Raw genomic sequence first — 23,461 nt, 5'->3', positions numbered from 1 at the left:
GGTGTGTAGTATTTATATTTCCTCTTACTTGCATTAACATACTAGAGATTATTTAAGTTGTTCTTGTTTTTTGTGGGGGGGGGTTGTTTTGTTTTGTCTTAGGGGTAATTGTTTTTGTTTTGTTTTCAAGACAGAGTTTCTCTGTGTAGTCCTGGCTATTCTGGAACTCAGCTCTGTAGACCAGGCTGGCCTCAAATTCACAGAGTCCACCTTCCTCTGTCCCAAGTGCTGGGATTAAAGGCGTGAGCTCCCACTACAGTCTAAAGCCCCAGGCCTTTTGCTGTTATTGTGGTTTGTTTTGGTATTGGTCTTAGTGTGTCATTTGTGTAGGAAGCGCTGAAAGCATAGACGGGTTTCTCAATTGTTAGGCTCACTGTAGGGCGATTTAGCTCGGTTCTTTATCTAAAAGAGCAGCTAATGTCTTTCTCTGTGCTCTTTCCTCTTAGCTTGTCAGGGGCCCTCTTGTCATCCCGTGAAGCACAAGCCATTGCTTGTGTGGTGGAAGTGGAGTGGGAGAGAAGCCCAGAATCTCCACACTTGATGTGCGAGTCTCGGTGGTCTCAGTGCTGGTTCAGGACCATTGTCTTCAGTTGTGCCTGGTGTTTCCCGCTCCAGAGAAGAAAATGCTAGTGTGTCAATACAGGAGACTGAGCTCAGATTCAGGGGTATGATTGTATGAGTGGCTTTTAGCCGACCTTCTGTTGTTAATCCAATTAGGCTGCCATTTCAAAACGTGCCTGGAAAGAAGACCAGGGAGGGAATGAAGAGAGAAGTGGAGGAAGTTGGGGGGATTCAGTGGGTGAAGTACTTGTACATGCATGGGACCTGGAGTTTGGATCCTCAGAATCCACATAAAAAGCCAGGCACAACAACCTGAGTCTGAAAGCCAGTGCTGGGGGAGAAGACAGAGGCAGCCCTGGGTCATTGCCCAGCGAGTCCATCCTCAGCAGTAGCTCCAGGTTCAATGAGAGACCCTGTCTCAGAACAATAAGTAAGATAGTGACTAAGGAAGGCGATCAGCGTTGACCTCTGGCCTCTGCCTGCACACGTGCACACATACACGACCATGTATGTACACATACACCCAGATGAGTGTTCCCGCAAAGTACCCAGAGCCACTGATTCCTGAACCCTTTGAGATTGTTGAGGGACAGCTCAGATTGCCTCTCAGCTTGGCTTCAAATTCAGCGTTTTCAAGTCTGCTACGTTAGTTACTGCTTGCCTATCCGCCTTTAAGCTTGCAACATTTTTTGTTTGTTTTTTGTTGTTGGTTTTTGGGGGTTTTGTTTTGTTTTGTTTTTTGGTTGGGTACAAGGCAGTAGAAATTTCCAAGAAACAGTCTCTGCACTTCCTCTTAACGTCCTAATGGACAAGAAATACACTACCTTCTAAGACAGCCTACACAGGAAACTGAGGGGAACATGCTCTTCATATTGGAGTGTATTCAGTCCTTCTGTGATGGTTTAATCCACCGTGGTTTGCATGGTAAAGAAAGGACCTAGCACGGGGGCCATGACAATGTTAGACAGTCACAGCCTGAAGTAGGCAGGCCAGGATTTGAATATCGTCTTGGCTTCTTATTGGTCATTGTATACCTTCTCAAACCTCAGTGCTATCGTCTCTAAGGCAAACATAAGAAACCTCAATGGTGTCATACAGTATGAAAGGAGGGTAAGAGCTTGGCGTCGGGAGACAGGTTATTCAGTCGCTTGTGTTGTTCCCACTGGTTCATTCAGTCAGGAAAACCATGTCAGGGTGTAAAGTTTGAACTGCAATCTACAAGACAAAGATTTTGTAGATCATCCTGTGTGTGTTGAGGAAAACGTCATAGCCTGGGTAGTATAACCACCAGGTGCTGTCATGATGTTCAGGCTTGGTGAGGGCCGTTTTGGTTGGCAGACACAAGAGCGGAAGGAAACCTGCTCTCTCTTCCTTTGCACCCTGAGGGCTGCACACTCATGATCTTCCCCGTATAAACCCCAGTGCCAGACAGCATTGTAGAGCAGGGTCCCAAACGAGAGAACTTCAAGAGGATCCCACACATCAGCCCACAGCAGCCAGGGCTGGAAGGAGCTAGGAGGCTGTTGGAAGCTGAAGGAACAGCGTGGTGTGGGCATAACTGCGAAGAGTCAAAGGCGAGGCCCATCCCAGGGCTGGCAGTGACTCGGGCTGGGACAGTGCTGTCACCAGGCAGCTGTCCCAGCATTTCATAGACGAAACACAGAGCGGCCAAGGAATCAAGGACCCCTTCTCTGTTGACCTTTATGTCACCATGGCTTCATGAAAACTTTCTCTGATAGAGAGTAAAACTGTAATGGAAGTTATTGATAAGCCCAGAAATATATGTTAAATCTATCATTATGCAACTAATTTAAAACATAAGTAAAGAATATCCAAGGGAAGGAGATAGCCATCTTCCTATTTGGAAGCTTGTCCAAGAGGAGTGAAATTAAACCTGGCTGAGGCTCTGGGTTAATATTCAGAAATCAAAAAGGGAAAATGTTTAGCTCACCAGAGAAGTAATATTTTTAACAGGTAGACTGCCTGGCAGTGGGCTGCAATGCCTGGGATGAATTAAGTCTGTAAGTTACTCACCGAGTTCCTTGCCGGGTGTGTGCTAAAGCCAATGACTGTGGACAGAGACGTAGGAAATAAGTCTGTTCCGTGGAGCCGTCAAACCAAAGGGCCAACAGGGACAAAGCTGTCCTTGCAAGGGAGCTGAGGAACACTTGGAACTGTCTACATCTGCAGGAAGCCTCAGCCGCTGTCCTCGGGCATTGGAGCCTAAGACACCTCCCGGCAGGCTAGGCCAGTGTCTGCCACACTCCCAGCTCTCCACCCGGGCAGTTGTAGAGCTGTCCCCTTTTGCTCTTTGCCTCTGCAGACTCCTTCCACTGGAGAATTGTCTCCTGGAAGTCCACAAGAATAAGAAAGTGGTGCGTGGATGGGAGTTTTTCTCCGTGTCTCCACTCCATCTCTTTTCCTTCCTTGTATGAAACCCACCCTCCTTTCTTGAGGCTGTCTTGTTTGTCTTTCTCTGCACACCTGTCACTGTCGTCTGACACACCAGCCCCTTTGGGACCCTCGGAATTTGGAGCCCTGTTAAAGTCTGCTGCTCCTCCAGCAGGGAGCATCGCTCTCCTGCTCTCCCTCCTCCACCCCAGGCCTTTCTCTCTCCCTCTCTTTCTCTCTCTCTCTCTCTCCTAGGCATCTCACACTGCTTCCCTCCCTCCTGCTGACTCAATTGCCCGCTCAGCCCAGCAGGCTGTCAGTGTTCTCCAGACCTCCCTGTCCCCCGAGATTTAGTTAGGGGTCGCGTCTCTGTGCTTGAGTACTGTCCTTGGTTGTGATGTTTTAATATACCATGTTTCTGACTTTCAAGTCGCATTTCCTTTACATTGTGATGACTTTCAAAGCAGGTGCTGCCTTTTCTTGTGTGTGTTTGTAACGGCCCATGGCCTATGACAAAAAGGGTTCAATATCTGCTGGCTGAACGGATACAGGGTCAGGCTGCCCCCACCCCGCACCTACACAGGTAGAACGGGAAGGATAGACAGTGTCCTAGCCAGGCTGGCTGGGTGGGTGGTTCAGGTTCCCTTTGATACTCACCAAATGGATATGTTACTGGTGAGTTAACTCCTGCAGTGTGTGACCCTGCCACTGTGAACCCCGTTTTTCTATGCCCTCGCTTCAGCCGACCCTATCAGCACATCTCAACTTTGTAAACATTCCTTATCCAGTTAAGACCCCCAAATAGGAACATCAAGTCTTAGGTAAAAGAAACGGATGAAGAGTGAACCAGAAAAGTATGGTGTAAGTGGTTAATCTGGGCCACAGTCGTGTTTAGGACAGAAAAGTATGGTGTTATTGGTTAATCTGGAGACGCAGTTGTGTTCTTAGGACCACTGAGGGAAGGGAGGAGAATTAGCATCTGTGGGGCTCTTGCCACTCGCAGACTGTGTTATATCTCAAGCCCCACCATGACAGTAGGGGCAGGTGTTCCTGTGTGCGTTCTCTGGGGGAGGAAGCCAGGCAGGGGCAGGGGAGAGGGCATTGTACAGGATCACACAAGTAGTAACTGGCAAGGCAAAGCAGACCCAGAAGACCAACTTCAGGGCTCTTTGGGTTTTTAAAACGCCTGTGCTATTTCACGTGAACTGTATTTTTGGGTTTTTGTTTGGTTGGTTGGTTTTGGTTTTGTTTTTATTTATTTTTTATTTATTTAAGAAAAAGGTCTCAGTGTAGCTCAGGTCTGTCTCAAACTGACAGTCCTGCCTCAGCCTCTCACATTCTGGATTAGAGCCACCAGCTAAACTGGCTTTTATTATATTATTGTTGAGTCAGAAATGTGGGGAGTTAGCTGGGAAATTAATGTCAAAGTGGTAATTTGAAGGTAGAAGATCACATTATTTAATAACCTTGGCATAGTCCTTGGAACCACTAATAGATTCAATTAGCAACTTAGTATCATAGTTTTTCCAAAAATTAATAGTACCAGAGAGTGATGTTTAAAAAGAAAATTAGGTTCTCACCTGCCAGCCCATTTCAGTGAATTTTTTTTATTAAGAAAATGTTGGCAGTCCTGCTTTTTTGTGTGAAATTCAGCGAAAACAGTTCCTTGCCCAGTAGCCCAGACACAGAGCTCACGTTTGCCTCGGCGCTCTTTGCCTCCCAGCGGTAGGATTCCAGAGCCACTCACTCACCTTAGGTCCTGTGGTAACTCAGTCCTGAGCCTCACAAAAGCTTTTCCCACAGGCTCTCCTCTCAGCGGGGAGGAGGGAAAGTGCACTTCATCCTTGTGCTTGACAACCCTGCATGGGGCCCCGGACATCTAGCAGTAAAGTGCATTGATAGTTTTACTGCACCCTACCCTACGTGGTGTGTGTGTGTGTGTGTGTGTGTGTGTGTGTGTGTGTGTGTGTGTGTGTGTGTAAACTGTCTTACAGTTTTTGATGTTTGGATTTTCAGATATATATGTATGTATTTGCAAAAAAATTACTTTGCCTCTATTGTACTTTTTATTTTTCTTAACTTTGTCTCTTACCTAATAAATCAGTCCTACTTGCTATGGACTGTCCTATGGATTGACTTTCGTCTTGGTTTTTGTTTGCTTATTTTCTGAAGCAGTCTTGTGTGACTCAGGTTGGCCTCAAATTCACTGTGTAGCCAGGGATAACGTTGATTTCTATCCTTCTGCCTCTGCCTCCCATGTTATGATATTTGAACTGAGACTATTATGCTCAGAAAGTTTTAGAAGCGTGTCCACGTTGTGCCTCCCCAGTATAGAACTGGTTCCCGTACTGTTCCGTCGCTACCACAGATCTGTCTTGTTCGTATGTTTTGAGTTACCCGACCTACATCCTCTGAACTTTTGAACATCTGAATCTTACCCTAACAAAATTATCAAGAGATTTTAGGAAACCACAATCAGTGAAAAATAAAAACTCCGACTCCCCAATGAGGTGAGTGGGATGTTCTCTAGTGCTCCCCACCCCCACCCCCCACACCTAAACGAGCCACTGGGTAATTGGATAATTGGACCACAGCCCGCCATGCTTCCCGGCACATGGCAGAGGCGTGGAGACGCAAGGTGCTGGATAGAGTCACACGGATGTTCTCACCTGGCCGTTCTGCATCTGAACGCTATCTGTCAGCAGCTGCTCAGGCCTGGCCTCGTGGTGAGAGAGGCACAGATGGAATCTCACCTGCCTGCATTATCTCACAGTGCGTGGGTCAGAAGTCTGGTTCAGCTGGCTTGTCTGCTCAGGGTCTCTCAGGGCCAAAACCAAGGTGTTCGACCGGCTTGCTCTTGCGGGATGCTCTTGGGAATTACCCACTTGTGACTTGTTTAAATTGTTGGCAAAGTTCATCTCCCTTCAGCTGCAGGTCCAAGGTTACCATTTTCTTGCTGGCTGTCGGCCGGGGACCATCTTTTTTCTCACGTGACTTCTCATCTTCTGGCCAGAAATGTCCCATCAGGCCCTTCTCTCACCTCCAATTTCCTGACTTTCTCTTTTCCTGGCCCCCACCGGGGGGGGGGGGGATGTTTCTGAAGGTTTGTGATTAGATTAGACCCAATGATAGCTTCCATTTGCGGTAAACATAAAGTAACACTGGAGAATAAAGGAGATAGGACCATTTTAAAATTATGCCTGCTATCGTCCACTTCAAACTCAAATAACGAAGGAAGTTATGCTTCCCTTATGTATTTATGTAACTGTCATTCCCTTGATGGGTACTCTCTTTCTGGGGAGTATTTATGACGGTCATTTTATGATCATCCCCTTTCCGGCCTTCCATTCAGGACGGCTAGCCTCTCGTGGGGGTATCCCCCACTGGTCCTAAGTGATGCCCTCTGGTAGCGGGGGAACCGTTAAAGAGAGTGGATTCTTGCAGAACATCACTGAGGGCTAGTTCTTGAAGAAGATGACGGGACACCAAGTCTTCCTCTTCCTGCCCTTGTTTATACCACACTTCCGTCATAATGTGTTACCTCGCCAGAGGCCCAAGGCAGAAGAGCCCAGACCAGAACCTCCAAAACCATGAGCCAAAACAGCTCCTCTTTCTGTATATATTAATTGCCTCAGGAATTTCACTATACTGAAAGGAAGCTGGCCAATACAAGTGTATATCCAATGAGTTGGTTTTTCTTAATGAGTTGTTAGATCAAACAATGACTCATTATTCCAAAACAAACCAGGAGAGCAGTGACAGTGTTCTGCTGGTCCGGGTGTTCCTGAAGCTCTGTTTATTTAGGGTCAATCAGAGACTAAACAGTGGGCACGCGGAAAGTCATTGAACTTCTGCGAAACAACTCGAAAGGCATAAAGTAGCTGTATCATAATGAAATTAACCTTTCTTAGAGGAGAAAATGTATTAATAAAAGAAAAGTGTATTCCAGAGAACCACTATTGCCTTTAAAGCACTTGATTACCAGATTCTCTTAAAAACAAAACTGGAGGAGGTTTGAAAATGAAAAGAACAATAAAGATGCCATGGAATTAATGATGTAAATATGTCTGAGTAGAAACACAACTGTTGGGAATCAAGAGAGGGAAACATTGCTTTGATGAGAACTGGTGGTCTCCTCTGTAAGCGCTGCTGCTAAATGAGGAGCAAGCGGAGAGAATCTTTCCTCACCAGCATGTAAATATTTAAAATATTTAAATATTCAAATGGCAGCCTCCCACACCTGCTCCTGGGGAGATGGCGGGCAGTGCCCTTAGCTTCTTAAACTCACACCACCGATCCTGTGTGGTTGTTTTGGTGATTAACGGAACTGCACATGGAAACCCTCAGGCTACATGCGACAGGTTGGGAATGAATCGAGATGTCTGTAAGCATCGCTACTCAGGTGGTTAAGAACCAAAATGGCAGGGCTCACAAACTTGGGATGCAAATTCAAACCCTACAGTTTAACTCTGTCTCTGAATCTCAAATTACCTCCAATTCCCCTGCTACATATGTGTGTGTTCATAAGCATCTATGCATGCACATATTCCTGCCTTCATTACCATCACCACACACAGACTGCTCAATAGTTACCAGATTGAGTAATTGCTATTAATGATCAGGTATGGTATTTGTGGCTACTAGATCATATAGAAAGTGCTGCTGCTCCTCTGTGCCTAAATTTACAATAAATTAATTTGTATACGTGCATGTGCGTGCATGAAATGCCAGAGATTGATGTCTGGTGTCTCCTTTCCTCTCCTGTTTACTTTTTAAAGCAGCTTCTCCCAGGCCTGAAGCTCACCAATTCAGTTTGACTGGCCGGCCAGCAAGCCCCAGAAACCTGCCTGCCTCTGCTTCCCCAGCTCAGGGAATACATGTGCATCCCACCGTGCCCAGGCTTCTGCATGGGTGCTGAGGTCAAACTCAATCCTTGGGCTTGTGTGGCAAACTCTCCACCAGCTGAACCATCTCTCCAGGCCTGAGTTCATTTGTTCTTCCAGTGAAACTCTGAAATTTAGAGTCATCTGTTTGCCGATAGGGGCCAGGGTCTTGCTGTACTTGGGTTAGGGGCTAGAGCCACCACTCTGCTTCGGAAGGGATCCCTGAATTTATGATAATATTTTCATTTTTCTATACATTCTATATTTCTTCCTTTGGATGATCCCCATTAAGTATAGGATAGTGTTTATTGAGATCAACAAGATCTGTTGTAACTGGATTAGATAGAAGTGGTGTTGAACAGGGCTCCTAACTGGAAGGTATTAAGATTAACCAGTGGGGTCTTAGGTGTTCAGCGAGGCAGCTCATGGAAATGCAGGTGGGCCAGAGGAAGCACAGTGACAAACAAGCACTCAAAATAAAAAATGCTCACTACTAGTCAGCAGAGACACTGCCGCACGGTCTCTTGGGTAGGTTATTTATTTAGGGCTGGGGACTGAGCCTAGGACCTTGCGCATGCTAGGGAAGTACCCTGCACTTTGCACTGGCTTCTCCCAGCCCCAGAATTGCTAAAAGTCTTCACACTGACAGTGTCAGCTGCAGACAGTGAGCAAAGCCACCCAAGCAATAATGCTCTTACGCAGAGAATGTAACATTGTTGACTTCTTTCAGAAACTTGGGTATCTTTAAAAGGAATTTAACCCTATATCTGCCCTTGGAATAGCAATTCCACTCCCAGATACTGTTACAAGGAAGACAAAACTGTAAATCCAACCGAAAACTGTATCCAAATATTTAAAGCACTTTTTAAAAATAATTTATTTAACTTTATTTTATGTGCATTGGTATAAAGGTATTCTATCCCCTGGAACTGGAGTTACAGACAGTTGTGAGCTGCCATGTGGGTGCTGGGAATTGAATCCAGGTCCTCTGGAAGAACTGCCAGTGCTCTTAACCCACTGAGCCATCTCTCCAGCCCCCTTAAAGCACTTACTTAATATGCAAAACAGAGAGACAACTAAGTAGCCACCAGCTGGTGTAGAGAAGGAAGCAGTTGGGGGCACAGCCATCCAGTCGATCGCTGGAAACTGAAAACATAAACTCCTCCCACGGACAACAGCCTGTGTGGATCTCAGTCATAATGAGAGAGGTGAACACTAAAGGCTGCATTTACTACTACTATTATTATTCCCTGGGACTGTCCTGCAACATTCTGGAAAATGGTTTCTGTTACAATCTAATGCAATTTTGATCTAATATGCAGTTCCAAATGCTGACAGATTGCATCAACAAGAGGCAGGAATGCTGAGTTAGATCTGATTGGGTCAGAGATCAAGGTAGAACAGGTCATGAGTGAAATTGGGGTGTGCCGTCTGTCAGCACTGGGGACAGAGTAAAGGCTGGGCCCGCTGGACTGCGTTGGCAGTCACACCCGTGGATTCTGCATGGTTCTAGCTACCCTTTATTAGTGCACGGCCTTCCTTTGAAGGGGATTAATTAAACTGCTTACAGCTGCTCCCACGTGTGTGCTTTGCTTGTCCACTCCATGTTAATTGCTGGGCCTCATAAGTTGGCTGCCTGCCAGTGATGGAGACTCGGCTTGTTGTGGGGTCCTCTGGCCATGTCATAGCTGTGGCCATCTTAAGATCAGAGCAGCTCTGATTAACCCACAGGAGACATATAGGGTCCACAGGCACCCCTCAGAGAGTGGGGGAGGGCTTATGAGGTTGCACAGGGCTAGGTCACTAGGCGCACTTGAGGTCCTCCCCTCTCTAAGGATGGAAAAATAGCAAAGCATTGCGGTGCCAAGAAACAAGCCTGCAGTTAGAACCCAGAGGCTTGGCCTCACCCTGCCCTGGGGTCTGCTGGGACCTCTCCTCCCTCGGGGTGACGGAAGCAGGTGGGGAGGTGTTTTCAGTACCGTTGGGCTCTCATATTAATCCGTGTTCTGAGGGCCGTTGACCGTGTGTGTGCCTCGGAGAGTGTCTGGAGCTCTGTGGAGCTGTTAAACTGGATGCTGAGGCTTCAGAACTCGGGGTGGCAGGCCTAGCCATGTCCAGTGTTTACATTACAGCCCATCTATCCTGTACAAGACTGGCATGTGTTTATAGATGGGCTTGGGAAAGTATTTAGGTTGTTCTTGCGACCAGAGGCTCATAATCAAGTTTTTATGCTTTTCCTTGGAGATGTATGTTGTCAAGACTCACTCTAAGAAACAGTGTGGTTGCTCATGCCAAGAACTCTCAAAGTAGCCTTTCCACATCTCTGAATGAGTCGTGGTTTCTTCGAGAAAGGCAGTTTTGGACATGGTAGTGCCTTTTTTTAAAGCTCATAATCGAGCTCTTTTCAAGTCAGTGGGACCCTAGTTTTTCATCCTGAGTTGAAATATTAGGAACCAATCCTGCAGAGATTTTTAACTACATGAGCCAGAACTCTGAAGCTAAGTCTTTGATGCATATGTACATTTTTAATTTCTCCCTTTTCAGTTCCTGCAGACCAGTTCTCTTTGTAGTCATGTTCACTGTAATCCCATCACGAAAGTGTTGATGTCTTAGTAACCTTTATTGAAGCCACATATTAATCCACATTCCCTCACGGTAACAGACGGTTTGTATCAAACATCATGCAGCTCTGTTCAGACTCCATATGGAACTAATAAGCCACGCAATAAGTGGCCTTGTGTGGATGAGTGTACTTTGGGGTATGTGTGTGTGTGTGTGTGTGTGTGTGTGTGTGTGTGTGTACACACAAGTTGTCTAAAGTGAACGTCTCTTCTACCAAAACCTAAATGACAAAATGGTTCCTAAACCCCCAGAGTCTTTCTTGACCTCGGAAAATTGTGTTTAAAAATTAAAACTCAAATTGAGCGCTTGGATGTGAAAACCGACGTCTCCACTCAGCTGGACACTCACTGATAGAGACTCTGTCTTCCAAGTCCGTCTCTGGACCTGCTGCTGAGGCTGCCCTCACCACGCTATGCAAACCAGTTCACCCCAAGCCCCATGAGCTCTAACATCGAGGTCAACTGCCTCACTTGGTAAAACTCACAGTCACCGGATGGGCCTTGGGATGAGACAGCGTACTTTATTTGGGGAGAAGAAAATGGTTCCTGGAATTTGGCACTGCTGTAGTTGGTGTTGCGGTCCAAATGTACCCTTTGCTCCAGTTTCTGGTGCTCCTAGACAGTGCTGTATTAATTCACCCAGAGAGACCGCACCATTGCTGTCTACTTCCCATCTACTTTATTATCTGCATGCGCCTTTTTATCCTCATTGCCCACCACTGAATTGCAGAGCAATTTAATTGGTTCTGTGGAGCGTCCTAGACCAATCCAAGGAAATTGAACTTCAGATTAATTGAAACCAAAATTTCATATATGAACTGCCTAGCCTCTGGGTGCTGGTACAGGAAGAAGCTGCTGCAAAAGGTGTTTATTTCAGAGCTGAATTTGAGGTGGTTAGACCCAAAGCAATATTTTATTTTTTGGCCTGGATCCCTTGTCCTTCCCCTCCCCAGTAGGAAGAGAGGTGGAAGTATCTGGGTGCAGGGGGCGATGGCGGTCAGTGATGGTGGCCTTTGGTGGAGCTGGGGCAAGGAGAGGAAACAGGAATGGAGCGTTTTGGTGGCTTGACCTCCTGATCTCGCCCTTGAACTGCTGGTTCTCCTGCCTGTGCCTCTCCAGTGCCTACCCTGTAAGGCAGGCTCCATCCTCCGTAATCAGATTGTGTGTAATCAGGGTTCTCTAGGTCCTCTCTCTCCCTACACACACACACACACACACACACACACACACACACACACACACACACACGGAATTTATTAGATTGGCTTTACAGGCTGTGGTCCTGCTAGTTCAGCAATGGCTCCCTCCCAACAGAATCTAAGAATTGAATAGCTGTTTGGCCCAAGAGACTGGATGTCTCAGATGGGCTTCAGTATATGTCAGAAGGCTCTAATACCATAGAAGAAATGAATTTATCAGCGATAGTGAGGTGGAGCCCAGATTTAAGGTGGATCTTCCAGCTTCAAATGCTCCAAGCAAGAAAAATCCCTTACAGGTGTAGCCAACAGCTCGGGTTTTAGTACCAGATAAAGTAGACACCCAAGAACTGTCCATGCTCATCAGTCTCCATGGCAGGCCAGAAGGATGCTGTTGGTCCTCTTGGTTCCATAACTTGCTAGAGGGCTTACATGGTAAGGAGGGTTCTGTCTAAGTGTGTGGTTCCAAAGACGGCTCGCCCAATGGGCACCAGGTGTGCTGATGAGTGAGCGGCTGAACCAGACATCCGGAGCTTAGTAAGCCCAGGTCTTTCTCCGTGCCTGTCTTTCCAACTTTGCCCTTTTCTCTTTCCTTTCCTTTCCTCTCATGTTTTGACAGTACCTTACCAGGGTGACTTGTTAAAGAACATGAAATTTTAAAAGCTTGGAAATGTTTGACCAGCTCGACCCGGGAGGAAGTTTGCACAGAGCCACAGAGCCACGCTGGAGCTGTCTCTCGGGGGCCTGACCCCCCACATCACGTGTCAGTCGTCCCATTCCCATGTTATTATCATGAAGCTATTAACACCTGTGCTTTCACCACTGCCTCTCCAGTCAGAGTCAAAATTAGCATTTAAAATACGAGCTTAATACTTAAGATTTTGCCCTTTGATGGGAAGTAACGCATTTCTTCCTTTGCCAATTCCCTTCTAATTAGTTAAGTAATAAGCTATTACTGAGCCAGCTTTAAGCCCAGCCTAGTGGTAGGTGCAGTGGTGATCAAACAGAAAGAATGTGCCTGCATATTAATGATAGTAAGACTGTTTGCTTGAGTACTTGCCTGGGCCGGACACTGGCTTTGACCCACTGCATGCTTTGAGGCAAGAAACATCCCCACTTTATACAGAAGAAAACTGAAACTCCAATAAGTGAACTGGCTGACCAGAAAACACACCTGGGGGTCTGGGGAATGGACTCAATGGATGGACGTGGTGTGCTTAGTCAGATGGGGAAAGAGTTAATTAAGGTTTCTTCACAGTGTGAGTATGTATTGATAGGTACACTCACAAATTCAGCAAGCAGGAAAAAAATGGCAGCTTATTTATTTCAAACAAGCAACGAGAAAGGAACTGAGCATTATTTGTGGAAGCATAGTAAGTTCAGCATGTAGCTTTGGAGCCTGTCCTGGATATCAGTCTGTAGATCAGGCTGGCCTCAAACTCACAGAGATCCATGTGCCTCTGCCTCCCGAGCGCTGGGATTAAAGGTGTGCACCACCACCACCCGCTCAACATTTGATTTAAGAACAGTGGGATGCTGAAATCAAGTGTGGTGGCAATGCCTATAATCAAACACATGGGAGGTGGGAGCAGGAAATTCGGGGATTCAAGGCCAGCCTTGACTACATAGCATGTTTCAGGCCAACCTGGGCTACATAAGACCTTGTTTCCAAAAATAATGAAAATGATACTGACTGTACTGAAGACAGTAAGAGGAAAGCATGTGGGGTGGATGGAGAGTTGAGTTCCCGATGCAGTGGGTAAGATTGTGTGAACGAGAAGTGGCTGGGTTCTCATCGCCCACAGATGGAGCATGGTGGGTGCTGCTGAAGATGCGGTTTAGGAAGGAGCAGCTGGAAGCAGTTGTTCCCAGAGAGCAGGCGCTGGTATTGGCTCATGGCAAACTTGTGGTGCTTCAGGTTTCCAAGGCCGTTCCCTGGAGAGCAGGCGTTGGTATTGGCTCATGGTGACTGTGGTGCTTTAGGTTTCTGAGGTCCTCCCAGCATTTTATTATTAAACCCTGAATTTAAACAGAAACTGTAAACAGAGACTGCACTTTTGTCTTCCGGCCACCCGGACCCGAATAATCACACAGAGACTGTATCAATTACAACACTGGTTGGCCAGTGGCTCGGGTGTATTCCTAGCCAGCTCTTACATCTCAAGTTAACCCATTTCTATTAATCTATGTATCCCAATGAGGCTGTGGCTTACCGGCGATGCTCTGGCATCTTTCTCCTTCAGTGACTACTTGGCGTCTCCCTGACTCCACCTTCTTCCCTCCTACTTGGATTTTCTGCTGTGCTATATTCTGCCCTGCCATAGCCCAAAGCAGCTTCTTTATTAACCAATGGTAATAAAAACATATTCACAGCATTATGAGGGGAATCCCCATCAGAAATACATATGATAGGAACATTTTTTTTCTTGAGACAGGGTCTCATGTACCCCAGGCTAATCCTAAACTCTATATATAGCCCAAGATGACCCTCAGCTTCTTTCTGGTCCTCCTGCATCAGCCTCCTGAGCGCTGGAATCACAGGCCTCTGCCTCCACACCCAGTTTATGTGGTGCTGGGAACGAACCCAAGGCTTTGCTTATGCAAGGAGAGCCCTCAGCTGTCAGAACCACAGCACAAACAATCTCCTTTAGTTCTCTCTGCTGAGAACTGAGCACGAGCGTGGCGGGTGGAACCCAGAGCTGTAATCAGAAGGCCGTGCGGAGCAGCTGAGAGGCCAGGTGCCTTTGTCAGCCTCGGTTTCTTCATTTACAGGGCTGGGAAAGCAGTCCAGTCTTCTCCCCAAGCCCTGCTAGCTCACAGTCCAGTCTTCTCCCCAAGCCCTGCTAGCTCACAGTCCAGTCTTCTCCCCAAACCCTGCTAGCTCACAGTCCAGTCTTCTCCCCAAACCCTGCTAGCTCACAGTCCAGTCTTCTCCCCAAACCCTGCTATCTCACTCGGTAGTGCAACAGAACAAATGGTTAAGGCCTCACTGGAGGCTCATAGTCTCTCTCTCTCTCTCTCTCTCTCTCTCTCTCTCTCTCTCTCTCTCTCTCTCTCTCTCTTGAAATCATACCTTACAGAGAAACTTTCACTGTGGTCTCAAACAACTCAACCCCTGCCTTCCATTGTGAAGGCAGCTGACTGTGTGCTGGCCCAGAGACATAGTTTCCTGCTAGTCCACATGGACTTTTTTTTTAATATTTAATATTTTTCAGTATGAATCACAGGTGAAATTTTTATGCCATGTGTAAACAATTTCACTTTTTATTGAAACAATGAATTCAGGAATGTCATATTGGGATATCAGCCATTTTGCTTTTATCAATGTATGGAAAAAATGCTTTTATATTAATATAAGGAATGATGTCATTTAATATGGAGTAGATCTTATAATTCAAGGCTGGCAAATCTCAGGAGGTGATTTGGGTCACCAAACTAAGTTTGAAAGGGAGAGAATATTTTCCTGTGGCCTCTCAAGAGCTGTTACCAATTTTCTCCCCAGCCGTCAGAGCGGATGGAACAGAAAGGCTTGTGAAAAACAGGCCCAGACTAGTGTTGTCTGCCCTGATGAACCTGTGGTCTGGAGAAATTTACCACTAGCTTAAATAATAGCTAAGGCACCTTCCAGCTCTCACACCGTAGGCGTCTGCCTCCCGACTTGACGTGTGTTCATTCAGAACATCCTAGAAGCTCACCTGTGTTTTGTGATTCTCCCTTTATCGTCTCAGTCCCAGAGAGTAAACTCCGAAAAATCAAATGAGTGCTAGATGCTTGTGTGTTCAATTAATCTTTTTGGTAACAAAGTCTTACTTAACTCTTAAATTCACTTTATTTTTCATTCTTTTATCTTTGGATAAAACTAAGGATAAAACTCAGCAGCCCCCCCCATTCACACACAAGACACAGTGAATGCTGTAGAGAAACCCAGAGCCCCTGTGAAAATGACATAAGTACATATGATTTAAAATCTCTGAGGGGCAGGAGAGGGGCTCAGTGGGAAGAGTATGGAGTGCCCTAGCAGAGACCAGGGTTGGATTCCCAGCACCGCGTCTGGTGGCTCCCTAACCACTCCAGCTCCAAAGGACCCTAGCGCCTCTCCTAGCTTCCTTGGGCATATACTTATGCACGCAAACATACACACAGACACACCACATATACACAGAGCTGCAGGCAGTTCTGTGCAAACACACACAGGCATACCACATATACACAGAACTGCAGGTTCTGTGCAAACATACACAGAGACTCACCACATATACACAGAGCTGCAGGTTCTGTGCTTAGCAGCGCTTACTGCTCTCACAGAAGACCCAGGTTCAGTTTCTGGTGCCTCCATGGTGGCCCACAACCTCCTATAACTCCAGTTCCAAAAGATCCTACGCGCTCTTCTGGCCTCTGGGCTCTGGGCCATGTGTGGTGCACACACATAGGCAACACAGTCATACACATAAAATAAAAAAAAGTGAATCTCTTCTAGCTTAAATACTCCTGGTGAGGTGTGTGAATGGCGTTAGGAAAACTCACAGACCGGGAATTGAAAAGACCAGACCAAGACTCAGGTTGGCCACGTGTTCAAGTTGAAGGTGCACGTGAAGAACCATGCTGTCCCTCTGTGCAGCTGAGACGGCCGTGGTACACTTAAATTAAATGCTGTTCTCCTCCTGTTGCAGCTGAGATACCAGCATGGCCTGGGGACTCCAGACTTGAGGCAAACCCTTCCTAACCTGAAAAACTTCATGGAGCACGGACTCATGGTCAGGTGGTGAGTATCTCTGTCTGACGCCCACATGGCTCTGCGCCCGCCTGCTGAGCTTTCTTCTGCAGTGAGACACCTGAGGAAGAGAACAGGCAGCCGTGTCCGCTTGTAACCTAAGCTCCACTCTGGCTCAGGCAGCAGAGCACCCTCTGGGGGAGAGGCAAAGCAATAAGGGAAGTCAGCTGGGATTAATGAGGCCTTCAGAGGAGCATCAGGACCAGTGGCTAGAATTAGAATCTGAGCCCAAGGATGCTACTAAAATGTGCCTTTGTCACTGCGTGCTGGCCCACGAGGGCAGGCTGTCGCATAAAGTCTCAGCATTAAAGTGGCCTGAGTCAATGGAAACTGGGCTCGTGCGTTTGGGGATCCTGAAGCTTGTGTCCTGGAACAGCAGGTGATACCTGACCAGATCCTGTCAGTGGAACTCAGGCCCCAAGGTGACACTGGCTGGTCTCCTGGAAGGAACTCTGGCTGAACCAGATGTTCTTGTACAGTGCGTAGATTTAGAGTCTGGCATCTCTGAAACTTGATTTCCTCATTGTTGGCCCTCGCCCACTCATCTCACCGGTTTGCTGCGAGGATGGCATAAGGCGTGAGATGGAAAGCGTAATACTGACTTCATCTCTCCTGGGCAGTGAAGATGGGCCTTGAGGGTAACGGAGAATAGCATCTCTGGCTGATCTCTGGCCTTTGTTCTTGTCCCATGTTTCAGACATCTTTTCTTTTTTTGGTTTTTTGAAACAGAATTTCTCTGTAGCTTTGTGGGTTTTTTTTTTTTGTAACTTTGTAACTTTGTAACCCTAACCCATAACCATAACCCTAACTAGCTCTTGTAGACCAGGCTGGCCTCGAACTCACAGAGATCCACCTGCCTCTGTCTCCCAAGTGCTGGGATTAAAGGTGTGTGCCACCACTGCCTGGCTAGACTTCTTTCTTTAAGAGGAAGTCATCTTGGACAAGTGCTCAGCTGATGAAAGAATTCTACTCCGAATATGAAAATGGCCATCAAAGCTTGATGCTGACCCCAGTGCCCAAATACGGGGAAAGGATCAAGGTTTAATCAATACAATACAATAGCAATACCTGTGGTGACAAAAGTGCCTGCACATGTCTGTGTGTCCCTGCCTCCTCAGGAGGGTCGTGTGGTGCTCCATCTCTGCCTGCACATGTCTGTGTGTCCCTGCCTCCTCAAGGGGGTCGTGTGGTGCTCCATCTCTGCCTGCACATGTCTGTGTGTCCCTGCCTCCTCAGGAGGGTCGTGTGGTGCTCCATCTCTGCCTTCAGGACATATAATTGAGGTGATACCTAACCCAAGTGTTGGTCACCTACAACAGCAGGGAAAGAGGCAGCCACAGCCCTACCTGATTCTTCACCAGAAGTGTCAGCTCCTTCCTAACCTGGATCCCTTACAGCAGGGGCTCTTCCTGCTATAGCCCCACCACTCCTGGGTTCCCAGCCGTCCGCTTCCACACTGCCTGTTCTGCCTCACTGTTTCACTTCTCTCCAGAGACCCATACCTCCTCCTTAATTATTATGAGATGTAATTGCTGTGCATCTGCTTGTGGCTCGAGGATGCACAAGAAACGGCACCCTCTTCTCCCTCGACATTTGGAACCATTTGAGAGAGAGGATACAAGAGACAGGCTAATGCAATCAGAATGTCAGTTTTATTACTGATAAAGCCTCTTGGAAAAAGTGGCTTTAGATCTGTAATAAAAAGGGTTTGCAAAGACATCATTCAAACTTAAGCTTACCCTGAGCATTGGATCTGAAGAGCTGCAGCTCTCCTACAGGGGAGGCCCTTAGCACACTGCAAAGAGCCGTCAGCTTACTCCCCGGCAGGACCCAGGGAATGCTGAGCCACGATTACGCGGATTCTGATCCTAAATCACCCACAGACGGATTCTACAGTGAGAGAGTGTGAGTGAGGGGACCGTACAACACCAGGCCCAACTCAGAATCTTGACGTAGAATTTTGATTGAGTCCTGTAGTTGCTTAATAATACTGAGCCTTATTAATTGTAAAGATGGTATCTCATGCCGGTGTGAAGGCTCACGCCTGTAATCCCAGTTCTCGAGAGATGGCGGCAGGCCAGGATTTAGTTCAAAGTTGTCGTTAGTGAGTTTGAGGCCAGCCCGAATAAATGAAATGCTATCTTAAATGCTATTTTTTAAAAAAGACAAATTTTTGCTCAAAACAAAGAAGAAAGGAAAAGAAGAAAACCTCCTTGTCTGACTTCAGTTGTCACATAGTAGACGTGATGAGGTCGTTACAACCTCACAGAATAGAATGGTGACCTTTCTCTCCCCTTCAGTTCACATGGGATAGGGCTCATCCATGTTTCAACCATCTGACAGAAATAAGCAAGAGCCCGGTGGGTTCTGTTCACTGAGTACCAGTTTGATGTCTCTAACGATTGCGGGACTGTTTTTACCGTGTTGATGTTCAGTTCCTCCTAAACTCTGTCTGACTCCATCTTCTATCTTTGCACCAACCTTCCCTGTATCCAGCGAGGGGCCTGCCGAGCTCTGTCCCGCAGGTCACTGTCCTGGGTTAACCTGTTGGGCATACACGCGGCCCCCGACTTTGCTGTGACCCCTGCCTTCCTGGCAGGAGTGCATCCCTTTCTCTCCCAGCTTCCCTCCGTCAGATGCCCCAGCTCCTCTGCCTGACGTGTCTTGCTGATGGCCCTGGTTGTCCCATTTATTTCCATCCTGTGCAGAATGCACCATCCCTGCTCCTCAAAAGGAACCGTTTTCATAACCACAACAGTTTCACTGTGGAGAACAGACCACTCGGCTACAGTGCACATCCATTTTAAGACCAGAAGATACTAGACGATAAGAGAGTTGGTGCCTTTTTATTGTTGTTGTTCTTTTTTAGACAGGATCTCTCTGGGTAGCCCTGGCTGTCCTGGAATTTACTCTGCAGACCACGCAGGCCTCGAACTCAGAGATCCACCTGCTCTGCCTCCCCAGTGCTGGGATTAAAGGCGTGCGCCACCGTTGCCCAGCTTCAGAGCTCATGCTTTTAAGGAAAAGAATACACTAGAAACAAAAGCTGGAAGAAATCTTTATCACCATCCCAGCATAGAAGCAGATCACTGAGCTCAGAGCCAGCCTGGTCTGCAGAGAAACTCTGTCTCAGAAAACAGAGGGGGAGGGGAAGAGGGAGCGGGCAAACTTCGGGCCTTCTGGGATACCTGCAGGCCATCTACCTGAAATATTTATGTCAGTCCCTCCTCTTGCTGCTTGGCCGTCCTTCCCCGCTTGCAATACTGTCTTTTTAGTGGCTCTCAGTTCTGAGACAGAGAAATTAAATGACTGTGCGAGCCATGTGCCGGCCCCTGAACCTAGAGCAGTAAAGGACGTGGTGCCCGTTGGGCCTGCCAGGCCAGCGCGTTAGCATGGTAACGGCCACTCTCTGGTTCCCTCATGAAGAATGCGCCGCCACTATTCTCAAAAAGTGAATGCTTCCTCGGGGTTCCAAGTCCAGACCACCACAGGAGGCCAGGCTCTGCAAACCTAAACAAAGCCAGAACCAGCTGGTTCAGCCTCTGTAGACTGGGGGCTCCCCCACCGACCCCCAGCTCATGCTCCTCGGGGCAAAGGCCAAACAAACTCAGCCCCATCGGGGAGTCCTAGGGGAGACTGGGCATCGTTTAGGAGAGGAAACATCCCCGGGGAAGCGTCCAAGTTACAAGGCAGCTTGTTTTGTTTGTGAGGAAAGGGCGGTGATGAAGGCTTTCTTACTGAGGTGACTTTTCCCTGTCTATTACAGAATTCTGAACTGTTACGTGTTAGTGTTTGGGACTGCCCGACCAGTTCTGACGTGAGCCCTTTCATCCTCACGCACACAGCTGCACGGACATGGTTCTCACTGGGTTTGGACTCCCAAATACTCTGGTTAAAGTCACTGGTGCCGTAGATACCATCCGTGTTTCCTTTCAACTCCTTTTCTACTGACTCCGAAGTGGTCCAGGACTCAAGTTGATGGACACAGTCAGCACTGCCTCGAGGGCTGAGTTTGGTCAGGGAGGAATGTGCCCACCAGCTGCTGGTGGCTTACCCAGCACTGAGCTGCAGAGATGCCTGCGGTCAGGGCCCTGTATATATATTTCCCTGGCCCTCCACCCGTCTCAGCCAACATAACACACACCACACATGTCTGCCCACACCGGTTCACTTTAACCAGCTCCTGCCACCCAGAACAGCCCACCCCTGCCCTGTCCAGATGCTCCAGCAGATGGAGGTGGCGCTCCACGGGGCATGGCCGATGTGGGGCAAGGGTCACCAAATCTCATCCAGAGGGCTTGTGAGCAGTATGGCGCTGGTGTCTGCATCCGTCTTGCCTGTGGGTCAGCCTGGCACAAAGCGGTAAATGTAAGGCCACATCTGTCCTCTTCATGGGACCTACACCCACAGCTGCGTTCTCGCCACGTACTAATCAAGGTGATGAAACAGGAACAGAAAATAAAGAGTCAAAAATAAAGGTGTAAGATGCTCTAAGGAAGGGACTAAGTTGCCTGACCTGGCAGGAACTCCTTCACTGGCTGCTCTGAGGATCATGGACCTTCCGTGGGGAGCTGGCATTTCTAGGCCTAGAAGGACTAGGGTATGGGAGGCATGGTCTAAGCCACTGTAATGCAGTTCAGCTGGAAGAGCTTCGGGTTTTCCTGAGCATGTACTAAATACCTCTGCCTTCAGTCTCTGAACAAGACTGGGGGTGGCAGAACCCGGCTGATGCTGGTACCGTCGGGATTTCAGCACAGATGCGCCTAGCCTGCCGCCTGACTTAGCGGTTATCGTCATGGCCGCTGTTTTTAAGGGCTATTCATTCTTTGCTGTAGGTGTTTTGTTTTTCCTAAAGTCCATGTTCATCTTACAAACAGGTGGCATGTAGTTCTTGTGTTAATGGCTTACTCTCTTGAACACCAGTGCTATAGAAGTATTCACTATCTCCCTCTCACGTTCTCCAGGCCTCTCCAAGGCCTTTCTGTAGGCTCGAGAGATGCACCCCACAATGTTTGCCCACACTCATTTCTATCTTCTTACTGACTTTTTAAAACCCTTTTACCTGAAAAATCTTTCTGTGCGTATTTATGCCTGCAACAGCCCTAGGAGAGAATGAGGACAAGAATAAGATCACTTACTCCACAACCCGGAGAACAGAGACTCAGAAACACGAGTGACTTGTCAGGGTCACATGACAGCCAGTGATGACACAGAGCAGTTCTTGTCATGTACCACGATGCCCCATGCTTGCTAGTGTCTGCTCTGTGCTTCCCCCACCCTCTCCAGCCCCCGACACCGTGTCACCATTGTTTGGACACCCGTTAGCTTCCCGAGAGTATCTCCCTAAAGGATACACCCCACCAGGAGCCAATCCAGAGTCTCTTCTAGAAAGATACAGGGCAAAGCAGGCATTGTGGGTGGAAGCTGACCCAGGCACCTCGTAAAGCTTTGCCAAAACTGTGGGAATTCTAACCCCGAAATCCAAGCATCCAGTCCTGTTCTGTAGTTAGGAAGCAGGAGGAGGCGCAGGGTGCGGACTCAGCTGCACTCACCTGTAGCCTTCATCTCGTGAGCGCTGTGCTTCTTTAGACAGAAATGTGGTCTCAGCCGTCTGTCCTGCTTTATTCAAGGAAATTCTTACTCTAAATTTAATTTTTCCTGCTCATAAAGCGTAAGTTCTCTGTCGTCTCCATGCAACACAATGTGATACAACGGAGAGGACACAGCTCAAGGGTCAGAAAATGCGGGTGTCAGTTTCTGCTGTATCACTTTATTTTTTTTAATATTTATTTATTTATTATGTATACAATGTTCTGTCTGTGTGTATGCCTGCAGGCCAGAAGAGGGCACCAGACCTCATTACAGATGGTTGTGAGCCACCATGTGGTTGCTGGGAATTGAACTCAGGACCTTTGGAAGAGCAGGCAATGCTCTTAACCACTGAGCCATCTCTCCAGCCCTGCTGTATCACTTTAATTTCATAAACATTTTTAAGAACGAGTTATTTCTAATGGCATTAATAGCACCAGCCCTGCTTCCCCAGCATAGGTGTGTGGAGCCAATGAACTATGTCTACCAAAGGGGTTATAAGCCAAAAAGAACTATAGAAAACAGTAAGTCGGGCTAGAGAGATGGCTTAGCAGTTAAGAGCACTCGTTTCTGTATCAGGGGATCCAAGTTCGGTTCCCCGCACCCACACTGGGCAGCTCACAACGGCCTGTCGGCTCCAGCTCCAGGAGACTGGCACCCTCCTTTGGCTGTAGGTGCTTCACTCACTCACAAACACATAAATAAAGTCTTAGGAATGGAGTGGCTAAGCAGTGGTGGTGCACACCTTTAATCCCAGCACCTGGGAGGCAAAGGCAGGTGGATCTCTGTGAATTTGAGGCCACTCTGAACTGCAAAGCAATCCCAGGACAGTCAGGGCTACATAGAGAAACCTGTCTGGAAGAAAACAAAACAAAAGAAGCAACAATGGAGTAAGTAGATTCCATTGCGTTTGACAATTCACCAAGTATCTCCTGTTCAAGAGATGAAGGCAATTTAAAAACAGTTTGTACTGCCTGGGCCTGGTTCACATCAGTTTGGCTTTGAATCCAAAGCAGCTGAGACAAATTAAATGTCTTGAAGGCCATGCCCTGCAGGCCATTCTCACTCAGCCTTCACTGGCTGTGGCTTGACTCGGGGCCTGACATTAACGGTAGAGGCCTCTTTCCTTTACTGATGACTCTCCACATCTTTGCTGTCTTGCTCCCCATCCTCCCTGATCCTCATCCTCCCTGCTCCCCATCCTCCCTGATCCTTTTTATCCACTCTTCCTTTCCTTTTTCCCCCAGGGGTGGTAGTCTACTCTTGAACTAGCAGCAATCCTCCTGCCTCTGCCTCCCATGTGCTGCTATCTTGCTTTCCTTTGCATGTGTAGAAAATCGAGAGCTCGGCTGCTTTAATTAGAAGTAATAGGGAAAAGATGGTTACCTAGGAACTTTAGCACGTGGGTGCCTGCTCTCAGGAGGTCTGGTGTGGCCCAACCTGTCCTTA

At 47.6% G+C, this 23,461-nt stretch overlaps 1 protein-coding gene across 4 annotated transcripts in view; it reads left to right on the top strand.

Moving 5' to 3' along the window:
* Window positions 1-23,461, top strand: part of Uvrag (UV radiation resistance associated) — a 227,097-nt gene that overhangs the window by 189,607 nt on the left and 14,029 nt on the right. For all 4 annotated transcript variants that reach the window (XM_075953312.1, XM_075953313.1, XM_075953314.1 and 1 more), the window contains one exon: window positions 16,323-16,414. In XM_075953312.1, the coding sequence (XP_075809427.1) occupies window positions 16,323-16,414 (92 nt within the window). The remainder of the gene's footprint in view (window positions 1-16,322; window positions 16,415-23,461) is intronic.

This window comes from Microtus pennsylvanicus, chromosome 18 (genome assembly GCF_037038515.1).
Source record: "Microtus pennsylvanicus isolate mMicPen1 chromosome 18, mMicPen1.hap1, whole genome shotgun sequence".
Lineage (NCBI taxonomy): Eukaryota > Metazoa > Chordata > Mammalia > Rodentia > Cricetidae > Microtus > Microtus pennsylvanicus.
This window is presented reverse-complemented; position numbering and strand designations above follow the sequence as displayed.